General features: G+C 31.4%; 1 protein-coding gene across 2 annotated transcripts in view; it reads left to right on the top strand.

Annotated features, from left to right (window-relative positions):
• The window catches only part of LOC113518050 (major facilitator superfamily domain-containing protein 12-like), a 202,078-nt gene that overhangs the window by 91,785 nt on the left and 86,919 nt on the right, over window positions 1–23,374 (top strand). Inside the window, exons 1-2 of one of the 2 annotated variants that reach the window (XM_031913050.2) lie at window positions 22,004–22,085; window positions 22,404–22,458. The exons of the other annotated variant lie outside the window; for it this stretch is intronic. Of the exons in view, the coding sequence (XP_031768910.2) occupies window positions 22,436–22,458 (23 nt within the window). The 5' untranslated portion in view covers window positions 22,004–22,085; window positions 22,404–22,435. Of the gene's footprint in view, window positions 1–22,003; window positions 22,086–22,403; window positions 22,459–23,374 lie in introns of those variants that run through there. 2 annotated transcript variants of the gene reach the window in all.

Raw genomic sequence — 23,374 nt, 5'->3', positions numbered from 1 at the left:
AACAAAAATTAAGTAAATAAGTGTCGTGATATCAGTCAGACGAATTTAAAAAAAATGAAAAAAAAATTACTTACTATTTTATATTTCTGGTAAAAATGGCAACTGAAATGAAAAAGATGAGCTGGCTCTGGAGAACGGTCATCGCGTTCTCGGATTCCTCCATACCACTGCCAGTATAATGCCATATAGCTAATCTGGGCTCAAATTAAAGGTTATGCAGCCCGCCATAACACTTATCCACCATATGACATAAAAATATGTAGACGCTTTTAAAAGAAGCATGCGAAAAATTCACAAGAGATGACTGGATGAAGGTAGTCGAAAAAACTAAAAATGATGATTTTGATCGCGATATCTGTATAGATATTATGACTGACAATAATATGATAATACATTTTAGTGAAGATGACAACGAGTTCTCAAACGAGGAGTCGGATAAAATTTTGATTTGACGTAGTCTTCATTATTTAAGGTTTAAAACTATATATTTCATAATATATATTTTCTCATAAATACAGGATTTTTATTTTCTTTTCCTTCGTTACATTCAGAAATGACGATTTAATTGAATTCTTTTATCAAAAATTTTATTAACATTGTATTAAATGAAATATATTTGTAATCAAAAATTTTATATAACATATATATATATATATATATATATATATATATATATATATATATATATATATATATATTAAATTGAATAAATATGCATAATGAATGCAATAAATAACGTTACTAAACATTATTAATGTTTTTTATGGTACATCACTAGTCATGACGAATTGACAGGTGTCAGAAACGCAATCTCTGAGCGGCCGGACTTTAGCATATAATATTCGGCCTTCAGCTTCAGACTTGAAACTTGACTGGATATACAAAAAGAACCATTATCATTCGAAATATCAGTAAAAGATGAATGAAAATCATATTCCAAAATTATTATATGATTAAAAAAAAATATTGAGGACAGGATTTAATCTTATATGGCTCCAGTTGAGCTCTGCTTCACTAGATACCGCCTCGATATTAACAACTCTGCTCGTTAATAACATTTCCATCATTATTTGCAATTAATAAATTTATAAGTCTCTAATTATAAGAAAATTCATCATGATTCAAGTTGCTGATTTAACAATTCTGAAAAAGCCTAACTTTGGCCTGACTAATCGTCAACCCAATTTCTCATTACTTAGCATCTAAATTATTGATCCAATTAAATTTATATAAATTTATGACATATTAACTCTCAAATATAATTCGGTTACTCCTAAGTATAATTCGGGCAAAAAGAAATTCTATACCTATCAGTCAAAGGTAGATTCTGTACTGTGACAGCTCAGTTTAACAACGCTTGACTGCTATATAGGGATACCAAGATTTAGTCTCTAAATCTCTCTAAGTCTAAACCTCTGAATTTTGGAAACCATATTTAGGTCGTTGTATTCTTATTTGTTTCGTGCATAGTCTTTTGATAAGCCCCATCAAAAGCCTTCACATAAGGTGCCCTAGTAAATCTTGTCGGCAACGCCGAAAGCCGACACTCTTCTTGCATCTGGGAGGAAAGGGATTGATAGTAATGGGTTCTAATACCCCCATTGCTATCAATATACTCTATCAGATCGATCACCATGCAGTTCCTTCTGGCAACCATCGTAGTTAGGTCTGGTCGAATTCAGAATGGACTGACTGACTGCTTTTATCCTTACCATCTATCACTTGTGCCCTGGCCAGCGTATACCAATAGCACAAGTGGGATAATCATTCCATTTTTGCTCTTTAAAAAAACTCCTTCTCGCATCCATCATTCATTCATTAATCGATTTTTTTTATTCTGTAGTATTCATATCACTAGCTACAAATACAGTTGTAGAGCAAAATAAATGTGATCCTACTAATATTATAAATGTGAAAGTTTGTAAGATGTTAGGCAATTATGCCTAAGCGGCTGATCGAATTAGAATGAAATTTGATACTCGAGTGGGTATATTTTAACATACAGAATACTTTATTATACTCGGGCAGACAAAATCGTGAGATTCAGCTAGTAACAAATAAATCTAATAATAAAGAAATTACCACCAGTATGAACACAAAAAGCAAAGAAATAACAAGAAAATACCTTACCTTGTTTAGAAAGAGTTTGTAACTTCCCATTTAGTCACTAATAGAATCAAGTCCCTCATAAACTCGGAGGCAAATCCAAAAAGTTTGTTTATCTGAATTTTGATTCACTTTACACCTAACTCGTATTCATATTTAGAAATGTAACGAAGTTGCAAAGTTAGACGGAAAACAATTGACAAAAAATATACTTTTTTATATGATTTATGTTTATAGTGCTAAAATGGCAGGCTTTAGATACTTATACACATTATAAATAAATTTTTATATCATAAAATAATTTTGCTTATGGTTAGCTTTATAGAAGGGTGATAAATTCATAAAATTGGGCCGCTAACCCTTTGAGGGTGTGTTGAGTTTGACGAGACACCCCTATGAAGGGTGTGGAAAGTAAATGTCTTTTTTTAATGTCCTTTCTGATAGACACATCAACTACAAATTTATAGAAATCTATATACCTTTTCGATACAGTTTAAGGGTAGGTATTTTTTCAAACTATTAATAAATATATCAATTTGAGTGACTCAGTTTTACTCAATTATTAAAAATACTCTATTAAGACAAATTTGTTAATGAAGGAAAAATTTAGTACCTACATATTACATAAATAATCATTAGAGAAAAGAAATATGTAAGTGTAATAAGATATTCGAATTTAACAATCTCTTAATCTAAAAAATAAGAGATTAATTGTATGCTGTTTCCTGTATTTACAAGAAATATTTTATTAAAAAAAAAGTGTTCAACAGTGACCAATGTCTCTGACTACCTCATTTACTATATGTATTATTTATAAATTAGAAAAATATGGTATTAGTTTATTGCATTGTAGTATTGTATCTGTATTTTATAAACTGAATATTGCATTTATAATTTTATATTTCTCGATTCATTTAAATTAAATATCTATATTCCATCAAGTAATATTTACTACGTTACTTCAGTTTTATTGAGCGAAATGAAATTAATATCTGTCATAAATATATTTAAGATAATCGTTTGAAATATATATTAATAACATATCTATATAGTATCAATTTATTTATATTATCATGTTTTGCAGAGATTTGCGTCTAACTTTTCAACAACAGCGTGCACTCACTCTTTCGAACTATTGACAGTGTACACGTCAAAAATGTGCTGGGTTACGTCATAAACACGTTATACACGTAGGGCGGCTATCGCGGCACTGGGCGGGCGAACAACAGACGCGAGCACGCGAGCGTCTCGCGACCGCCCGCCCTTGCGCAAAGTTCATGGCAATGAACCAACTGACTTTCTGTTTTGTGACATTATTACATTTCAATCGGTATTCTACATTGATAAAGAATGTTTGTAGAATAAATACGTGTTTTATTTCTAAAAGGGAATTGAATCATTGCGTTTATATAACATTATACGGGTATTTTATTAGTGAAAAGACAGAGTTTGTGAATTGATATTTGAAATTCCAATGTATTTATATTCACACACTCATATAAGCTTGATGCTCATATTATATACACTCCTTAAATTATAATTCTTATTAATTCTGATTTATATTAACAAATAACCATGTAGTTAACACACATCTGTTCGAAATATATGAAAGACATTAGGAGCTAAATACTCGTATTGTCATTGTAATGATATACATTTCGTGGGTAGAATTGTAAAGTTCTTTCAATATTAGTAACAAATAAAAAACTACTCTGTATTTTTTTAATGGGTGATTGAATTGGTTATCCTGTCTGCGCTATTGGTATACACTGGTGTGGTATCAGTGAGGGATGATAAATGATAATGAAGCAGATCAGTTAGCTCATCGTGACAAATTCAACAATTAAACGATGGTTTCTAGGAAGAACCGCGAGGAGTTCGATCTGATAAAGTATATTGCTAGCAATGGTTATTGCTAATCTCATTAATAATTATTAACAATCTCTTCTCCCCCCCCCCCACTACTCTGTATTAGTTATTAATCAGTTTTTTTAATAAAATAATATAATCCCAACTTTTTGATTACTGAACCAGGATATTATCCTAATAAACAGGTATCTGGATCATGAAACTAGAACTACAAAACATGAGTGTTACATTATGTAATTATAGTGATAAGTTATTTGAGTACATTAGTTTGACATAAAATCGAAGTCTGGATTGTTTATGTAAGCATACCACATGATTGTACCATATAAAAAATAATACTTGTATTATTCGTTTATCTATTTTACTATTGTAATAGAATGTGAATTAAACAAATAAAAATGTATAGTTTTTTTTTTTTTAAAACCTGCAAGATTTACATATATGTAGTAGCTCTATGTTCTAACAGTGATTTTCTATTGGTATTTATCGAATCACTTACCTAATGGTATTGAGGCCAGTATTATCCACAGAGAGTCCTCAGTATATTTGAGTTATTCGAGAGCCAACTGATTCGTGTCTCTAGCTCCATGCTGTACGTCCAACGGACCTACGGATTTAATGGTATTCAGGTTACGAATAGAAACCAACTAATCCTCAAACTATTCCAAACGTAAACTACTTGGCAGAGAATACAGATACCGAATAGTACCTAATCTTAGCTGTGTTAGGCACTACCACAGAATATATAATAACACTTGTAGTACATTTGTAAAATAAACCAAGGATGAAATATTGTTTACACCCTTGGTTTATTTCAGGAATAGTAACAGAGTCTTACACCTACCGTGTGCCTCATATATTATTATTTAGTAACTGCTACTTTGTATACTATAACTATTCTAGGTAAAAGTTATAGGAATATCTAATAGGTTTTGAAAATTAATTATACATGTACAAGTACACAGCTATCAATAATCATCACAGGTAATATTGGATTTTTTATGATTTTTTATAGTCAATTGTTTTTAAATGTTTTGAATAACAGGCTAACGTAGTACCTGATGAGAAACTGTAATCTTTACCTATTGACTTGACTAGCATCATACTTATAATACAATACAAGATGACGCACATGGTATCCCTTCAACTTTGGCATTTCTGAAAACTGAGATGTTCTCCTTTCATAACCTGTAATTTAATTAAATTTTAGTATTACTTTAGTAATATTGTTTATATCCTTGGTTAACTTCATTAATAGTTATAAATACATCACGAACCCAGTAGCTGCTATTATGTATGCAACAACTATTCTAGGCTCAAATTGTGGGTGTAATAAGTTTTAAAATTATTCATATGTATAAAAATCGATCACATTAATGATCACAGTGGATGATGAAATTTTAATGACTTTCAGGGGATTTTTTTACTATTCAAGGTTAATGTTTAAACGCGGCATTATTTATAACATTGATTCACAAATACCTTTACCAGTAAAACTTAAATCGTGTATGGCAATATATACTCTTTTCAGACATGAAAAAAATAATATACAATTGTATAAAAAATTAACATTTTTATATGGTTATAGATGTGTATAATTTGTAAGAAAACAAATATAATAACAAACGTCTCTATTAAAGATTTTGTCTTTCTATTAATATATTTTATTTATGATATATTAGATAGTCTTTATTGTTTCCTTCAAAAGATTACAATAGTAAACTTATTATAAATACAAAGAATTAAAAGAAATAATCATAATATTATGAATTCATTTAAATACTTGAACCTTACTTTACTTGCCTTACAGTTATTATTTCTTATCTTCGTATCTTTAATTCCTTCAAGTACCTTAAATTGTTAATAAAGCTTGGTTTGAAAATTAATAATATGAATATTATCTAACTAAATAAATCATAATATTCCAAAAAACATATGTAGATTAGACACAGTTTCACATATATTTAGTTATTTATTCATACAAATACGTATTATCGTATCATAAATAATATGATAAATCTAAAAAAGTTATGGAGGGTATGCCTAAGTAAGGGAATGATGCGCGCTCGTACGATATCGTTCCGTAACAGTTTTCTATTTTCGTTTATTTGCTATAACACGTAACAATTTCAGCTTTATGGGAGTTAGGGACGGATTTCTGTCAATAATAAGGGATTTACGATCGAATACCTTATAAGTAGACGTAAAATCAGATACAGCGATCTGACACGCGCAAATAAAGGGGTAAGTACCTCTCTAGTAATTATTTGTATTAATAATATTTGGTGGAGGTTTAACCACATATTCTATTGTTATCGTAACACAAATGCAAAATTTACGTAAAGTTGTTTAAGCACGACAAAAAATTATAGCTTTAGTTTATTTGTTTACAAAATAAATTAAAATTATAATATATAAAAATATAATCAATTTGTGAAATTCGTTTTTTAAAGTGACTTAAAAAATCTGATTTACAGAAGGTATAGACCAAAGGGACTAAGGGGATACAGAAACAATATATCTCCTTTGGAAAACATACTCTATATCCTGAGGAGATAAACAACATCGTTACAAAAAACATCTTAAATATTTTATCATTGATAGGAATTAACAGCGAACTTTAAAAAAAAGGCGAGCGCATAAGATCATGGAAAGGTCGTAGTGTCACAGTTTTTTCTCTGCCTGAAGAAGCCCGTCTTTCAATAATAATACCTTGCCTCTCCCTTCCTAATAGGGGGAGCCATGTTCAGCAGTGGACAAATATTGGCTGATGTGATGATTATGTGTATATTAAATCGACATCCAATGGTAATATTCATGGAACTGAATATTTTGTGCCCTAAGAAGCATAGACGAAGTCTCAAAATAGTTTATAGAACTTTCAAACAAGCCATGTGGCTACGATATCGATTTATTATGAAAAAATAAGAAATTCTAGAATTTGTCTATGGAGTAATTTTTTAGTTTTATGAATACTATCTGAGTTGTTTAACTTGGTATATCCATTACGATTAATCTTGTACTTTTTTTAATAGATAATAATGAAATTGTGATCCCGCCTGCGCTAACGATATATGCTGGTGGGGCACCATTGAGGTGCGAAAATACATATTATAGTAGGTGAGAATGAGAAGAGCAGGTCAGTTAGCCTATCGTGATGAATATACTTGGAATTCAGCACGATGGTTTCCGGGGTGCTAGGAATCAGATTGGTAATCCGTATTACTAACAATTTCCCCGATTAAACTTGTATTAGTAGGTATATTTTTATTCATTCGATTAAGTTTGTAAAAAATAAACACTAAGTTCGAACCAACCAAAGGCATTGAAAGCATGCGTTGTTATTAGAGCATGTCATGAACCTTCATGTAAATACAGCAGACATGACACGAGGTCGTAAGACGTGCTAGTGTACTCAAGTAAATCTTTGTCATGATAACTTAGACTCGGAAATGTTACTAACAAACCTTGAGGAAATGTCAAACCTAAATGTGCCATAAAACCATAGGCTCCATTACATAATAATATTATCAGTACCAAGCCTAAGCTTCAACCGTGGTAAATAATAATAAGAAAACCGCGCTCAATGCGTGACACATTTTTGCGTCTTATATTTTTTTATAATGGGTGATTATAAAATGGTAACCCCGCCGTCGCTATTCGTTATATGTATAGGTATACGCTGACGAGGCACTAGTGAGATATGATATATGAGGATGAAAACAGGTCAGTTAGTCCATTGTGATGAATTCCAATAGAATTAATCACGATGGTTTTCAGGGGGAACCGCGTGGAGGTCGATCCGACAGGGTATATTGTTAGCAGTGAGGTAGTTAAACCCTATTAGTAACAATCCCTTACTCCCCTGCCTGTTATATTTAGGTAGGTACTGATACTTCCACAATATTTAGATGTGATGAACATTTACATTTAGTTTACACACTAGCAAAGGAAACAGGGAAGAAAGTTCTTTAATTTGAGATTATACTGTAATGTGATTTAGGATAAAAATTGCAATTTGTGTAGATAGGTATAAATACAATACAATATCCACTACGATAATAAGAAGATATAAACCTATGAATTTTTCATTGCTCTTATCTTTTTCCTACTTATATTTTCAATAAATTCAATGTTTACAATATTTTTGTAAATATTTTATTTATTATCTTATAAAAAACTTTGCTTGTGACATGCTCATAACAGTTTCGAATTCTCCAGAAGCGACAGCGGCGATGACAGAACAATGGTAGTGCTCTAAATTTCATTAATCCGTTCTTTGAATTGTGTATTGAATCCCCCTTGCTGCTGTATCTCCATTCTCATCAGTCAATCTCAACGTCGATGAAGTCGTTGATGGATAGCTGATTACTTGTAATGTATTAGTTAATTTTGGGATTGACAGAATGATATTCAGTGGACCGAGAAGATAGTAAGCTAAATAGCTAATGTTTTCTGTTCTCATTTTTAATTGAATTCAGTTCTAAATAATCTTTTGATGAAAAAAGTGGCAAACCGCTGGTAAGTCAAGATACCGTTAACATTAACATTAGGTTATATTAATGCATTATATTAATGCGCATTAATGCTTGGCAAATTGTAGGCATGTCAATTGTTACATTAACCACAACGGTGACAGTCGACAAATGCCTCGGAATTACCCCTCTGGTATATATTTTTTAAGTTGTTATTTTTGATTACGTACTAGCGATCTAGGATATAAAATATTTTTTTTTAACAATATTCGTTAAAAAAAATTTACGTGGTTTTTTACGAGTATGAGTTACTTGGAAAATGCCATGAGAAAGTTTTTTACACTTAGGATAATACCTAATTTCGTGACATTGGCATAGATTGTAAACATATATGAAATTTGTTTAAAATATAGAAACAGAAGGCTATCTATAATCTGTAGTCAAAATGATCAATATAAAAAGGTCAACATAAAAAAATTCGTAAGAGTTATGTTTTAAAATATTTAAATCCCTAGAAAGATCCGATTCACTTTAGACTAGAATTATTTTAAATTTAATCTTTATTTTTTTGTGAAAATACGGTGACATCTTAAAACATCCATCATGGATTTAGCTAATGGATCTAACAAAAATGATAAATTGTTTCATTTAAGTAAATATATTTATTTATTTATTAAGAAAAAAATACCATTTACGATAGAGAACATTGTGCCCCAGTGGTGTATTAATCCGATTTACTGATATCATAGGTCGCGAGTTCGAAAGACACATAAGGTGTCAATTGTGTGTTCATTTCAATTTCCCACTTACTCTCCGGTGATGGTAAACACCTACAACAAGCCAATTTAATTCCAATGATGGCAGTAAGTGTGCCCCTTTTTGGATTATAAAGCTCGACGAAATGTGGACGTCTCAAGATTTACGTTTACTATAACTACAATAATTGATAAATTGGTCTGACTACCCCATTAGAGATTAAAGTCGTGAATATTTACATTTGTTATTTACATGTTTGCATTGTTACAGTATATCTGTAAAGGTGAGTATATCTGTAAAGACTGGAATAAATCTAGTCAAAAAGGGTATCTTGACCTTCACAGAGTGATTTGTCGATTTTCCACGTCGTCTCAGACGTGTCATCGTGTCACAACAATAATAGAAAAAAATATACCATGATGAAATTACCATTGACCTATGCCATTGTCCAGAAAAAGTTAGTCAATAGCTATTGTAAAACAAAGACAAAACAAATGGTTTGTTTCTAATTTCTAGTTTGGCTGTTAACTGTCTATCCTTATATAATCGTGACTGGTTTACAGACGTGCATTTACCATAAGTAAGTGTATATGTATGTGAATATTTAATTGTACAAGATGAAACAGGTTTATTGAGAGTTGCATTAGGTATCTACACAGGTATATGAAAAGTTAATGCAGCCGCAATTTTTTCAGTAATCTATATTGCAGAATTCGATAGTTTTATCTCCTATATCTACATATGCACCTAAATATTTATTTTTATACAGTCTGTACAAACGTCGTTTGCTTGGGCACCTCTGTCCCATTCGTGTTTCTACCGTGAAGCAGTTGTGTTTGCATGGCTGTGTTTCATTTTGAAGGGTGGGATATGGCAGTGAATTTATAGGGTACAGAGGAATAACACCTGAGCCCTCAGGAATGGCAACGCATGGGGGGTGTCTTGCGCGAAACAGTATACTCTGATATGTCCATGGTACTGCTCTTGTCTATAGGCGACGGTTACTACTTTTCATCAGGTGGACCGTCAGCTTATTTGCCATTCTAAGTAGCATAAAAAAAATAGTAAAATAAATACCGTTTAGTCCCACCATAGAATGGGCTACCCCTTCCTTTCCCGTGGGTGTTATAAGAGGCAGTTGTAGGATGGGTAGCAGCGTCGTCCTTAAAATATCACCAAGGCCTAATTGCGGTTGTCAACCCGTCTGCCAGGGGGGAGAAGGAATTGTTAGTAATGGAGATTAGCAATTCCATTGCTAGCAATAAACCCTATCTGATTGATTTATTATTGATGTCGTGACGATGGACTAACTGATCTGTTTTGTGATTATTATATCATTCCTCACCGGCACCCCGCCAGTATATACCGATAGCGCAGGTGGGGTAACCAGTCCATTATCATCCATTAAAAAAAATCCACCTGCCAAGCATTGCAACTACTGGTAAAACCCCTCACCACTCTGATATGGAAATGAATTGTAGATACCGTATTTTAAAATATGCATCATATTTCTACTAGTTCTTGAAATATTTTAAATATAAGGTATCTAAGGAACATCTTCTCTTTCATCAATATGTGTATGTGTGTTTATGAATGAGACCACTTTTCAATCAACTTCAAAAAGAAGATTCTAAATTCGGTTGTATTTTTTTATGTTTGTTACTAAGGTAATTATAAGTAATTCCATCAGTTGTGAACCGACTTGTTTCTTTTTTTATCTCAAAGGATGTAGTACGTACTTACAGATTGGTCCCATAGATATTTTACTACTAATAATAAAACCCCCTTATGAGGTAGGCCTATTCTGCAATGACAATTATTGGCTGATATAATAATGAAATAATAAAATGGTAAACAGACAAAAGTACTTGAGAAAGACATGATAATATAAAAAGTAGTTCATAATATTTTACATGTTTGATTAGGTACAAATCGAAATTTACAGTAGATCGTAGGTTTACAAATATATCGTAATAGGTAGACTTTTACTAATTAAACTATTTTTAAAGAGCAAGATTTATTCACAAATTTTACTGGCTCCATATAATCATTTAAAACTTATTTAAACCTCAAATAGTCGGAACAGATTAACGAATTGTTTTCTTCATAATTCAATTTGCGAAAGTCGTACTTAGGTATACCTTATATGTCTTAATGAAACTCATATAATTAAAATAATTCTTAGCAGTAGAAAACTTAGATTGTTTCTATAAGATATATAATCTAATAATGAAATCTAAAAATAAATTAATGAAATAGTATAGACGTGGTGGTATAGCGATTCAATATGCTGACGATAACACTTTGAATGTTGCAGTTTTGATTCTCGTACAACACAATCATTTGTATTTATGAGTATACGTCTATATATTATCTAGTGTATCGAATGTTTTTTTAATTTTCTTATTTTCTTTCAAGATGCCATTATGAAACCGGTGGTGTAACTTTTATTAAAATTATTATTTTCTTCTTTTTTTTTATAACTGTAAATTTATCAAAAATATTAATAATTTTTCATAAAATAATTCGCTTACGGCCAGGTATGGTTAATAGAACTGTTATCTAAATAAATATTTTACTTATCTACTGTATTATCTCAATTATGACTTTTATTTACTTCTATAGAGTTAGTCAATACAAAGTCTGTACCTACAGACTTTGTATTGACTTCTGCATTCATAATTAACTTACAAATGCATACATAATTCAAGGTTGACAATACAAATATAATGTTACGAACAAAAACGGCAATTATAAACAAATTACCAGTCATCTAATTACCTACTTGAGTGATGTATTGCAGGGCTTGTGTGATATGCCCTAAGGGCTGCTTGGCAAGTTCGTTACCACGCTATTATAATGAAACTATTGTAAGAGAAAAAAAAGCTACGCGCGTCGAATTGATAAGTCGTTTCAACATTCCTACTGTGATTATAATCTGTATCGGAAGCCGAAAACAAATTACTTTATATAGAGCGAGTTGTGCTGGAACGTTGGACCTCGAGTCGGCCCTAATAAAAGCATAAGGAATGTAAATAATAATAAGCTGATGGTAGTAGGCACTGCATCTTTGATACAGCCGGAAAGAATCACATCGTTCGAACGGCACTCCAACACATTTTAATAATTGGACACATTTTTGTCGAATGACTTTATTGACTACGTATTACTGCTTTAAAAAACGCACATTTAGATTTCGGAGAAATATAACAAAATTGATAAAGTTGTCGCATAAACAATATTAAATATTCATACTCGCATTTATAAAAAATAAATAAAATTTCTTCTTCAAAATACTTTTTTTATCTTGTCACTAAATTGATAATAAATATACGTACCAATTAAATATAAAAATATACTTATTAAATAAGTATTTATTTATTACTCTGTAAAGCATGCGCCCGTTCGTTTAGTTCTATACTTAATGCGTAGAAATGATGGAAGCTTATATCATTAATCATTCAGCTTACGACATAAAAGTCCTTTATTTACCTACCTGTAGTCAAAATAATGGACATAAACTTTATAGTTCGAGGAATTACAATATAGTAAACTGCATTGTACATTCTAGTCAGATAACCTATCAGATACTTACTTTAATATAATTTTACAAAAATAATTGATAAATTCTCCTTTTACAAAAAATAAAATTATATTATCAAAATATTTGGTATATTTTAACGATCTATGTTTTTTTCATGCAACTTAGAATGACAAACAAGCTGATCGCGTACCTGATGGAAAGTGGTAACCGTCGCCTATAGACATGAACAGTAATACTATAGAAAAAGTATACTCTGTCGTCCATGATATCTTACATGGGTTCCCTAAAGAAATGTTATGTACATTCATTTCTCGAAAAAACTTAATTTACATTTATTAAGTTATTATCTGAATTTAATTTTTTAGCATATTTCGAAAAGAGAAGGGTCAATTATCGATTCTTTTTGAAATCGATAGGGTTTATTCCCTTGTTGGAAGCCTATTAATTAATGTCTCTACAAAATATCTCAGCATCGGTTTAAAAAACAGTTATTTTAATCGTAAAAAAAAACGTTATTTACTATTGAATTTACGGTTTTTTTTTGCGTAATAAAATATTTTAATTTTGTATATATGGGTGTCATATATTTTTAAATTTTTGTCAGTGCATTAGAAAATTTAGAAATAAAAGTGGCAATATTGCATACAATAAAGTATAACCAGTATTCTATACTTGACGTTTAGAGATTTAAAAGTTGCGGAATGAAATCAAAGTTCCACATAAGAACAAACGATCTCTTTTAAACGGATGTCGTGAGTCGGAGGGAAAAACTTGTAATTGATTCCGAGTGCCATCGTCAGAAAATCCGGTTCCCAGGGCATGTGCCATTAAGGGAACTGGTGTAGCAAATTACTAACAATAATATATACGCTAACGCTTTATGGATGACACTTAGAAAGTTTTACAATTAAATGGTAAAAAGAATTAATTATAAATACTGTTAGTAAATTTTTGTAAGAGACATATAATAGCACCACGGTGTAATATATGCTAAATTAATCGTAATGAGTATCATCATCTCAGCTACCATCTGTCCACTGCTGAACATAGGCCTCCCACATAGATCGCCATAAAGAACGGTCCTGAGCCACCTGTATCCACTAACTCTCTGCAATGCATTTATGATCATCACTCCAACTAGTGGGGATCGTCTTATACATCTTTAGATAAATAACGGGTATTGGGTATAATAAGTAAAAAACCACCCAAAGGAGAATTTTTACAAAAATCGTTTGTATCTTCAGGTACCTACCTCTGTGGTACTTATGTTTCTGTTGCGAAGTAGCTGAATCTGTATGGTTATGTTTGGATTTGAAGGGATATGACAGTGAAATGAAAGGATATGAATGCATAAATTCTTAGTCCTGAAGAGTACGCATGACGAGTACTCCTCGTCATCGGCATCACAGTGTAACGGTATCGTTGGTTATTCTAAGTTGCATAAAAAATCCTATGATTCATGAAACTGAACAAATTACCCCAAGAACTATAACCGAAATCTAAAAATAATTTTTGAATATTTCACAGTAATTCGATCGCGTGACTGCGCGTTTTGTATTATAATACTTTGACAATTCACGTAGGTGCACGCAGAGTAGATATACTTATATAGTAACCATAAAAAGATATAGACGACGTACGAAACGACCTTCATTAGATATTGTTTCATATCCATATAAATCCACCTAGCCTACTTTCTAACACACCACTATTTATTCTGTGACATTATACTTCACAGTTTGTACAATGTAACCTACATTCTGCAAACTTAATAATAGAGGGAATGCATAATAAAATTTATATAGATAAGGACACGAGCACCGTATCGAATTACAATTAATTAATGGCGATAGATATCCAGTTAGAAATGGTTCATATCAACGGTTAAATTATTCAGTGCACGTCGGTTACCGTTCGTATACACCACACCCGCCAGCGTCGAACTCTCTTACATTGGCATCGGTGAATGCCAAATCACTCCGAGTTCAATAACTATTGTCTATTAGTGTGCTTGTTATTCATGCGACGATTCAAAGGTCTTGCTCGACAAGCGATACCCATTTTGCAGGGCGCCGGTAACGCGGAGTGCCGGTTTAACAGCCACAAAGGGTAGAGAGACATGCAAATTGCGCCAGTATTATGTGCCGACGGATGTCCCAACGGGATTTACATAGGAATGGAGCAGGCGACGTTCGCGGCAGTTAGGTGCTTCCGTGGTGGGTCGCGAGGCAACACGCCTCCGTCGACATAGTGCTCCGTTGTGGGACTCGTTCGCTACGCCGCGCCAGAAGATTACAGACGCAAATCTGGGACGCTCATTCATAACTCGAGTAAAAACGTTCACGAACTAAATCTGCATAAACGTCCCATTACGTACGAAAATCTAATTTTAACATCTAAACTCTGAAGCTCGTAGTTAATGGAAATTATAATATGTTTCATAAAAATTTAATGAGTAACGTTGGATAAATACTAAGAAGGATGAGCTAATAAGTTCTCATTTAATTTGTTTCTCAAGATGCAATTAGTTTAAATCAAGACATGGTTGCCTAACGTTATAATAGCAAATACTATTTAGCAAATATTATTTCATCACCATCATCATTATAGCACTTCGTCTGTGTTTTGCTTACAGTGGTATGTAGCTATAGTAATTAATTTTGGCTAGTGGTCAGTTAGAGCTGTCATGGATTGTGTAACTATTGCAGTGACGTATTGCAGCCGCCTGCGCTCGCGCCTCGCCGCTGCATTTTCTTAAACGCTAACCTTGAAGTGTTCTGCACATAGCGTGTGGTCCAAAGTATAGGTGATTGAATTTTATCACAATATCTAATTTGTCCCTGATAAAATTAGTTGTATTTTAAAACTTATATATGCTAAAATCGTCATCTGTAATCCTTTCTATTTGTAGGATAGGTAATAAAATATAATTATTAGGCATGTATACTTAGACGTGGTGACATAGCGATGGAGCAGTTCATTTTAAAAACTCTAAATGTGAGTTCGAATGTAGAATGTATATATATATATATATATATATATATATATATATAAAAGTAAATTTTACTGTTATTCAATGCTTAATAGTATAGTGATTCGAATCAGTGAAAGTTATACATTATTATATATATTACTATTAAATATATTATATCGTAATAAGACAGGGAATTCCGCAATTCTCTTATTGCTTGAACGATACCCTTTTACTAATCTCAGAGATCAGAAACGACTTATATTAAATGGTCAATAAATATACACCAAACAATATAAGTTACTGCGTTTAGATAAATCGGTCGCTTGGAGATTAAATTGACAATTTTGCCTGTTTTGGTATTATGTGTAGATAGATATCGGTTAGTATTCATTACATTACAATTACTTAAATATAATTTTGATACAAAAACGATAATATCTATGATTCAATAACTTCTATGTACTTACAAAATGTAGGATAAATATGATATATTAAATATTTGTTGTGTCCAAACTAGATAAAACTAAATCAGATTTTTTTTAATGACTGTGTAAATTATACCTTTCATAGGTAGGCAAGGTTCGTAAACTTTTTTTAAGAAATAGTTCAGTTTACTTAAAGAAGTATAAATACTGAATTAATTTACGAAAGTTATCACTATCTCTACAGTAAAAATAATATTAGTGGATTACGTACAAACCAATAATATATCGGTAATAAATCAAAATTAGGAATAATTTTGCTGTATAATAACTTTGTTATAGTTAAATATAGCTGTTATATCTAAAAAGGCGGGGTCTGAACCTGCATTTTCTATGCCATGCCAAGCTAATTCTCCTATTAGTTGAGTTTGTTCTACCATACTCTAAATAAGAAAAACTCTAATAATGGATATTTCGAATTTTAATAACAGTTCTTTAAAGAAAAATGTTTCTTTATAGAAGAATAATTGCAAACTATGTAATTATAATAGTAATATATTTTATAAGTATGCTGTAGTAAATAAAAAAAAATTTTTGAAATTAAAAAGTTTTAAAACATTAATAACTAATAGTTCAATAATAAATTCCAAAATCAATATGACACTTCGTGACTTTATAGTTCACGCGAATTTTAATATTCGGTCGACGACCCATGCATAACATATTTCCACTGTTTATGAATATTCGTCATGTAAAAAAAAAAAAATAGACTGATGATAATTAAAGAAAAACAAAATTTCGTAGCTTTAATACGATTGTTTATAAACCTATTATTAGTAGAATTATTTCTTTGTTAAATCAGATTTTTTTCTAGTTTTTATAATTTCTAATTTTTTGATATTATACTGAAAATCATGCATTATGAGCTTCTTTTCTGACAGCAAGCAGTAGTGTTCATTACTATGTTTTGGTTTGAAGGCATGAAACAGTCCTTGGAATGGGTATCCGTGATAAAGAGAAAGAGAGAGAGATACCATGCGTATCACATATCAAGTACTGTAGACATAAAACTATATTTCTCAATGTGCCCTGTGCCCTTTAAGGTTGGATCATGACACGAATAGTTTCCAATTTGACTCAGACTATCAATCTTAAAATTATAAAGTTCCTTGCAATACAAAATTTTCAAATCTTAGAAGTCAGTTTCAGAAAGACCGGAAAATTTTCAAAGTTTAAAACATCTACTTACTACTTTGTTGCAAAGTGTTGATTATTAGCACTTGATGCAATTAAAAGTTTATATTAAGTCTAAAAATGCGCACTTCTGCTATTTTATTTTCATATTGTGTTTTTGTGAAAGCCATATGGTGAAACGAATTAAATAAACATGAAATAGTACTCTAACTAAAGTTATCTTAATAACTAATAAGTTGAAAAATGTATATTCTAGAAGCTCGATTAGATAGAATTCGACCTAATATTTGTGTACTATTCAGGCTGAATGTGTTCCTAGTTGTTGTTAGTAATTTTAAATTAATATAAGTTAATAATTTGGGATTTTCATATAAAGGGCTTACAGAGTTTATCTGAAGTCAGAACCTTTACTGCTCTCACGAAGCAAATTGCTCGTAAGTTCGATGACATGCAGGATTTCACGCACGAAACAGGCTTATTGGTTTTAGGATGGTCAGTTGACGTGGTCACGCGCACCGGTTGTCTCAGCTGTCGCGTCGTCCTCGCTCTGCTCGACAGCCAAAAACATCTGGAACCGTGACGAACAACGTTATTATCTGACTGCAGAAGAAAGGAGGATAACGTTTTCTGTCAATACAGATTATGTGTCAAGAACTTTAGCACAATGTGTTCAGACTTTAAAGGTTTCATTGATTTTCCAAATGAATTGTCCCTGGAATCGTCTCAATTGTAGAAGTGTTGTAGGTTTTTTCTAATGAGTGAAAATCGAATAGTATCATATTATAGTATAGTAGTATATAGCCCTGCTATCAGTATATGTTTGCGGGGTTCCAGATGATAGGTGAGGATAAAAGCAGATCCATCGTGACGAATTTCACAAGAAGATAGTTTCCAGAGGGAACCGCGTGGAAATTGACCTAATAGGATATATTACTAACAATGAGTTTATTATAAGTATTGTAGGTTACATGACAATTTATTATTAATAAACCAGTTAACGGTTCGCCTGGTAGAAAGTGGTAACCGTTATTTTTACACAATCATTATGACCGTCTCAGAATACAGTTCTATCCTATCCGCATGAATTGATATTCCTAAGAAGTAAAGTATTTACGCCTACGTACCTTGTAATTTCACTGTGATAGGATATGTCCTACATTTTAAAATGAAACAGCTGCTTAGGAGCAGAAAAACGACTTAAATAGATCCACGCAGATGTCTTTTCTGCATTATCTCCAGAGACATACTGTCTTTTTAATTTCAACAAACCATCATCTAATTGATTTGATATGACACCGCATTGATTATATTCCTCTACATTTAAAAACTATAATAGTTGTTCTAAATTTAAAAAAATATATAACATGCATCAGTGCTGTAATTATTCGTACAATAAAAGCCTAATCACTTGTCATTTGTGTATGGTTTGACTAATAGCTAAGACCTCCAATCCCAACTGAATACGCAACATGCGATAGAGTGTTGCATTTAAAATTTACGTAACTGCTTTATATTCAACAAAGACAACATTTGATAAATAGAATTCCAGCAAATTTATACTGAAATAAAACGTTGCACGTGATTCGCAACTGTAAACTAAATTTCATTAAGCAAGAGGAACAACGCGCTCTATTAAAAAGCTCGATAAAAACGTCAGAAGAAAACAATATTGCTTACTCCATTGAACATGATTCCAAAATGAACATTGTGGATGAAAAAACAAGCTTGTTATCTTCAATTAGTTATCGAACAGTTCCTGGGTCAGAATCATAAAGATGGAACAATAAAGTAGGTAGGGAACAGGGCGGGATTGAAAATCCGGTTTGAAAAATACCGTTCGCGGTCCAGTGGTCAGGCGGTCGACGATGCCAGAGGAGAAAATAAAAAGGGTTAAGTTTCTTCATACACCGCACCGGAGTACTGCCATTCTATCCCGTACGTATGTATAATATTTCATGTATACTGTATATTAGGTAGGGTATTCGTTACAGGCCTCATGCGTCATCCCGACAGGGTAGGTAAACACAAACAGATTCGTTCACCGATATATTCTTATATTCTTACCGCAGTCGAAATAAAGTTTAAATTAGAACAAAAAATGAGTGAAAGCTGACCACACCTAAATAAAGGTCAAGCCCTAACGGAAGTATACTCTGTGAATATTTCAGCAAGTCCGAACGTCCCTTAAATGTATCACCACTCAACCAATGAATATTTTAAAGAAGACGAATAAGATATAGTAGAAACAGGTTGTTTTCATATGATAAATATAGTCGATCTGAAAATAATTAATAAATGTTTTGTAATTAATTAACAAATTAATTACAAAACATTTTATAATATGACTGAAATAAAGTTGAATTGGTCCCCAATTAGACTTTATTTAAATCAGCTATTATCACAAAATACCCATGATATTATTTAGAGTAGTGTGAGATCATCACTTATTTACCAGGGGGAGACTGTACAAAACTAATTTGCTTGGGCACCTCTATCCCATTCGTATTTCTACTGCGAAGCAGTTGTGTTTGCATGGCTGTATTTCGGTTTAAAGGGTACCCACAGAGGAATAACACCTGAGTCCTCAGGAATGGCAACGCATGAAGGTATCATTAGCGAAACAGTACACTCTGTTATGTCCATGGTACTGCTCATGTCTATAGACGATGGTTACCACTTTTCATCAGGTGAGCCGTCAGTTTGTTTGTCATTCTAAGTTGCATAAAAAAAACTTATGAGCGCTATGGATAGGTACACAGTCAAGCCATTTTGACTATAACCAGATATTCTAAGATCGATTTATAATGTGGATATTTAAAATTACGATATTTTTTGTAACACAGGGGACAAACGAGAATGCGACCCACCTGATGGTTAGTGACTATCGCCGCCCATGAGCAACTGCAACACCAGAGTCATAGCAGGTGTGCTGCCGGCGTTTTCAAAAAGAATATACTCCGTTTTTGAAAGTTATGATGTCGTATTGCTTCGAAAATACTGCTGCTGTAAGTTGAAAAAGTGTGGTTGTGCGTGGAAGAAATTACCTTGAGAAATCCACAGTGCAAACCGTCACGTTACGTTTTGGATAATAAAAAAATTGCTACTTGTTTTATGATTTAGAAAAAACCACCGCAAACAACGGTTCTTGGCTATATATACCTATTTATATTATTTATACCTTGTAATAGATTTAAACTCGTTAGTCCATCTATTCAGGGTTCCGTATCAAAAAGGTGTAAAGGAAACCTTACGGTGCGACTTTTTCCATCCGTCTGTCACAGCGTTATATCTCAGCAACTACTCATGTTATCGATTTCATATTTGGAATAGCTTTACTAATAATGATAGTAAATATTAGGTGTCTATTATATATAAGAATTGTAATAAAGGTTATTTTATTTTATATCAATGTGTTATTTTATTTTGCATCAATTATAATTAGTACTAATCGATTTTTTAATGGTTAATCTTAAACAAATCGATTATTATAAACTTTAAAAATAATCTATAAATTATTATAGTAAATAGATAAATACACGCTTTTTTCTCGATATGTGACAGTAAATTTAAACAATAATGGCCATAAAATGGCGCCATCTGTTATTCAGAAACGTAGGCATAATATTCAAATAAGAACTCAAAATAGATATGGTAATGTTAGATTTAGCAATAAATTAAAATTTTATGTAAATATTTACAAGAAACACCCGTTTTAATATTAATGAAGACTATTATCGCGACCAGTCAAGTGTTCCTTGACTAGTTTTTGCGAGATTTAGTTTCAGGGGCATTGTCCGATGTAACACGACACAAGTCATTTGATAATATTTTTAGCACAATTATTAATAAATGAAGTGTTTTAAATTTTATGTTATATTTATTCAACATTTTTATCTTCTTTGCCTGTACTAAGTGATATTTAAGAAAAAAATTATATAAGGGTCTTAAGAAGAGTAATAGTAATAGAAGTCAAAATAATAACTTTTAGAAATTTTGTCTGTTTGCCCGTCATGTTGGTTCATTTTTTCTACGCAAAAATTAGGTACTGCACTATTTTTACTGCTGTGTTTTTGGAGGTCTAACTAAAAATGTTTAATCATGATACACCATCTAAAAGTGGTTTATTAATTGATTTTCATACTTCTGAAATACAGGTGCACAAGTGTATATCTAGAAAAAAAAATAATAATAAACAAAAAAAAGTTTTATCTTCACCCGCATTAAATATTTTAACATTATATTTATTTAGTCGTTTTTGTTACTCAAACTGTAACAAACATCCAAATATCTCTGTTAACTTGCACAATTAGAATAGGATCAAATAAGATGATTCTATTTGACATAGGTAAGTAAATTATTGTCTGATCCGCAATAAAATACATGAGTTCTATAGAGTTACGATTGTATAAAAGTATAAAATAAACGTAAACATAATAAATATAAACAGGACTATTTCCTTGTATTTCGAAATCAAATCTTGTTCCAATTATATAAATTATTTTTAAATCCAAATTCTGGAAACAAATAATACTTAAGTGACAGTCATCCATCAGCGAATTAAAATCAGCGGGTAATTTACGAAGTGGCATCGCCATTTTGAAAGCCGGCAAACCGCGGCTCTGCATATCGAGCTGAGTCAGTACAACTTTCGTTCTTGTCGCCACGTTCTTGGATATAATATAACTTTTCCGTGATTGTAGTGATTCATTGTGATTTATTTAATACAAAAAACACGTTCGTAACAGGTAATGCAATACTAATTCTCTTATACAATATTTTCCTTGTACTGTCACAGATACTTATGTAATCATCTTTGACAGCTTCTTTATAGGCAAGTGGTATAATAATTTATAACATTATAACAACTGTTTAATCACGAAAGATCTTATTACCACCATTCATCACAGAAAGGCAAGCAGTGCGCCATCTATCATTGACTTAGTGAAACATTGAGATCAAAGTAGTTCTATAATCATAATCAATTCGGAAAAAAACTTAGTAAATATATACGTAAGAATTAATAAAAATATGAAAAGGTAATTGTTTTTACATTTATATTTCAGAATTAATGCATTGAGGAAGAAAATAGGTGTTTATGTTACTTCAGAGAGTATTCTGGTAAGTATTTTATATAAAAATAATAATAATAATAATTTTTTTTTACTTGCAAAATGTCATACGTATAGTTTGTATATCTTATATCTAGAGGTTTTATATTTTTTCTTTTTTTGTAAAAACCATTGTTATATTAAACCTACATAACTTTTATTATATCCTAGCGCATCATCGTGCGTTATTTTAATGTAACTTCAAATTAAAAAGTAGGTATACATATGATCTATCAGAATCATTTGTATTTTTAGAGCCCTTATTCAAAGAAGCTGCTGCTGTTGATAGTAGTCGCTGCAGGAGATAGTATCTCTCTCAAGATTCATGTAGGTACCACTTAAGTTCATTTAGTACTTAAGTACGGAAAATTAAACCTTTTCAAGTTACAATTAAGGAAATTTAATAATTATACGAACTCGGGTTAGAACACCTAGATAGTATGAAAAGTGTTGTTTATACTTTGTATACTGGAATATCTAATCATTATAACGTAATATATATTACCGTATTTAAATTATATACAAAATTACATATAATATAATACTACTATATAATATTACATATAATATTTTGTATATAATTTGAATACGGTATCTATGTCTTTAGGTACTATTCATTATTGTTGCTAGATACAATCGCAGTGATTGCCCTGCTATACAACTATATACACACAAATCCACAAATTGCACTCTCTGCGGAATTGAGGACTTAGTTTCCATGATCCGTGGCTTAACTTTATACGTGAGTTGTAACACTTTAGTTTTATTCACTACACTTGGGTATCCAAGTATTTTTCTTAATTATATTATTTAAAGTATCCATATGATACTTTATATTATTCCATATATAAGTATAATTCTGTGAACTAATAAGTAATAGGTTTATTTATTAGATTGTCGAAATTTAATGAAATATTTTTTCATAT

The sequence above is a fragment of the Galleria mellonella genome, unplaced genomic scaffold (assembly GCF_026898425.1).
Source record: "Galleria mellonella isolate WM207_F2 unplaced genomic scaffold, CSIRO_AGI_GalMel_v1 utg132, whole genome shotgun sequence".
Taxonomy (NCBI): domain Eukaryota; kingdom Metazoa; phylum Arthropoda; class Insecta; order Lepidoptera; family Pyralidae; genus Galleria; species Galleria mellonella.
The sequence above is the reverse complement of the archived record's forward strand: the minus strand, read 5'-3'. Positions and strand labels throughout refer to the sequence as shown.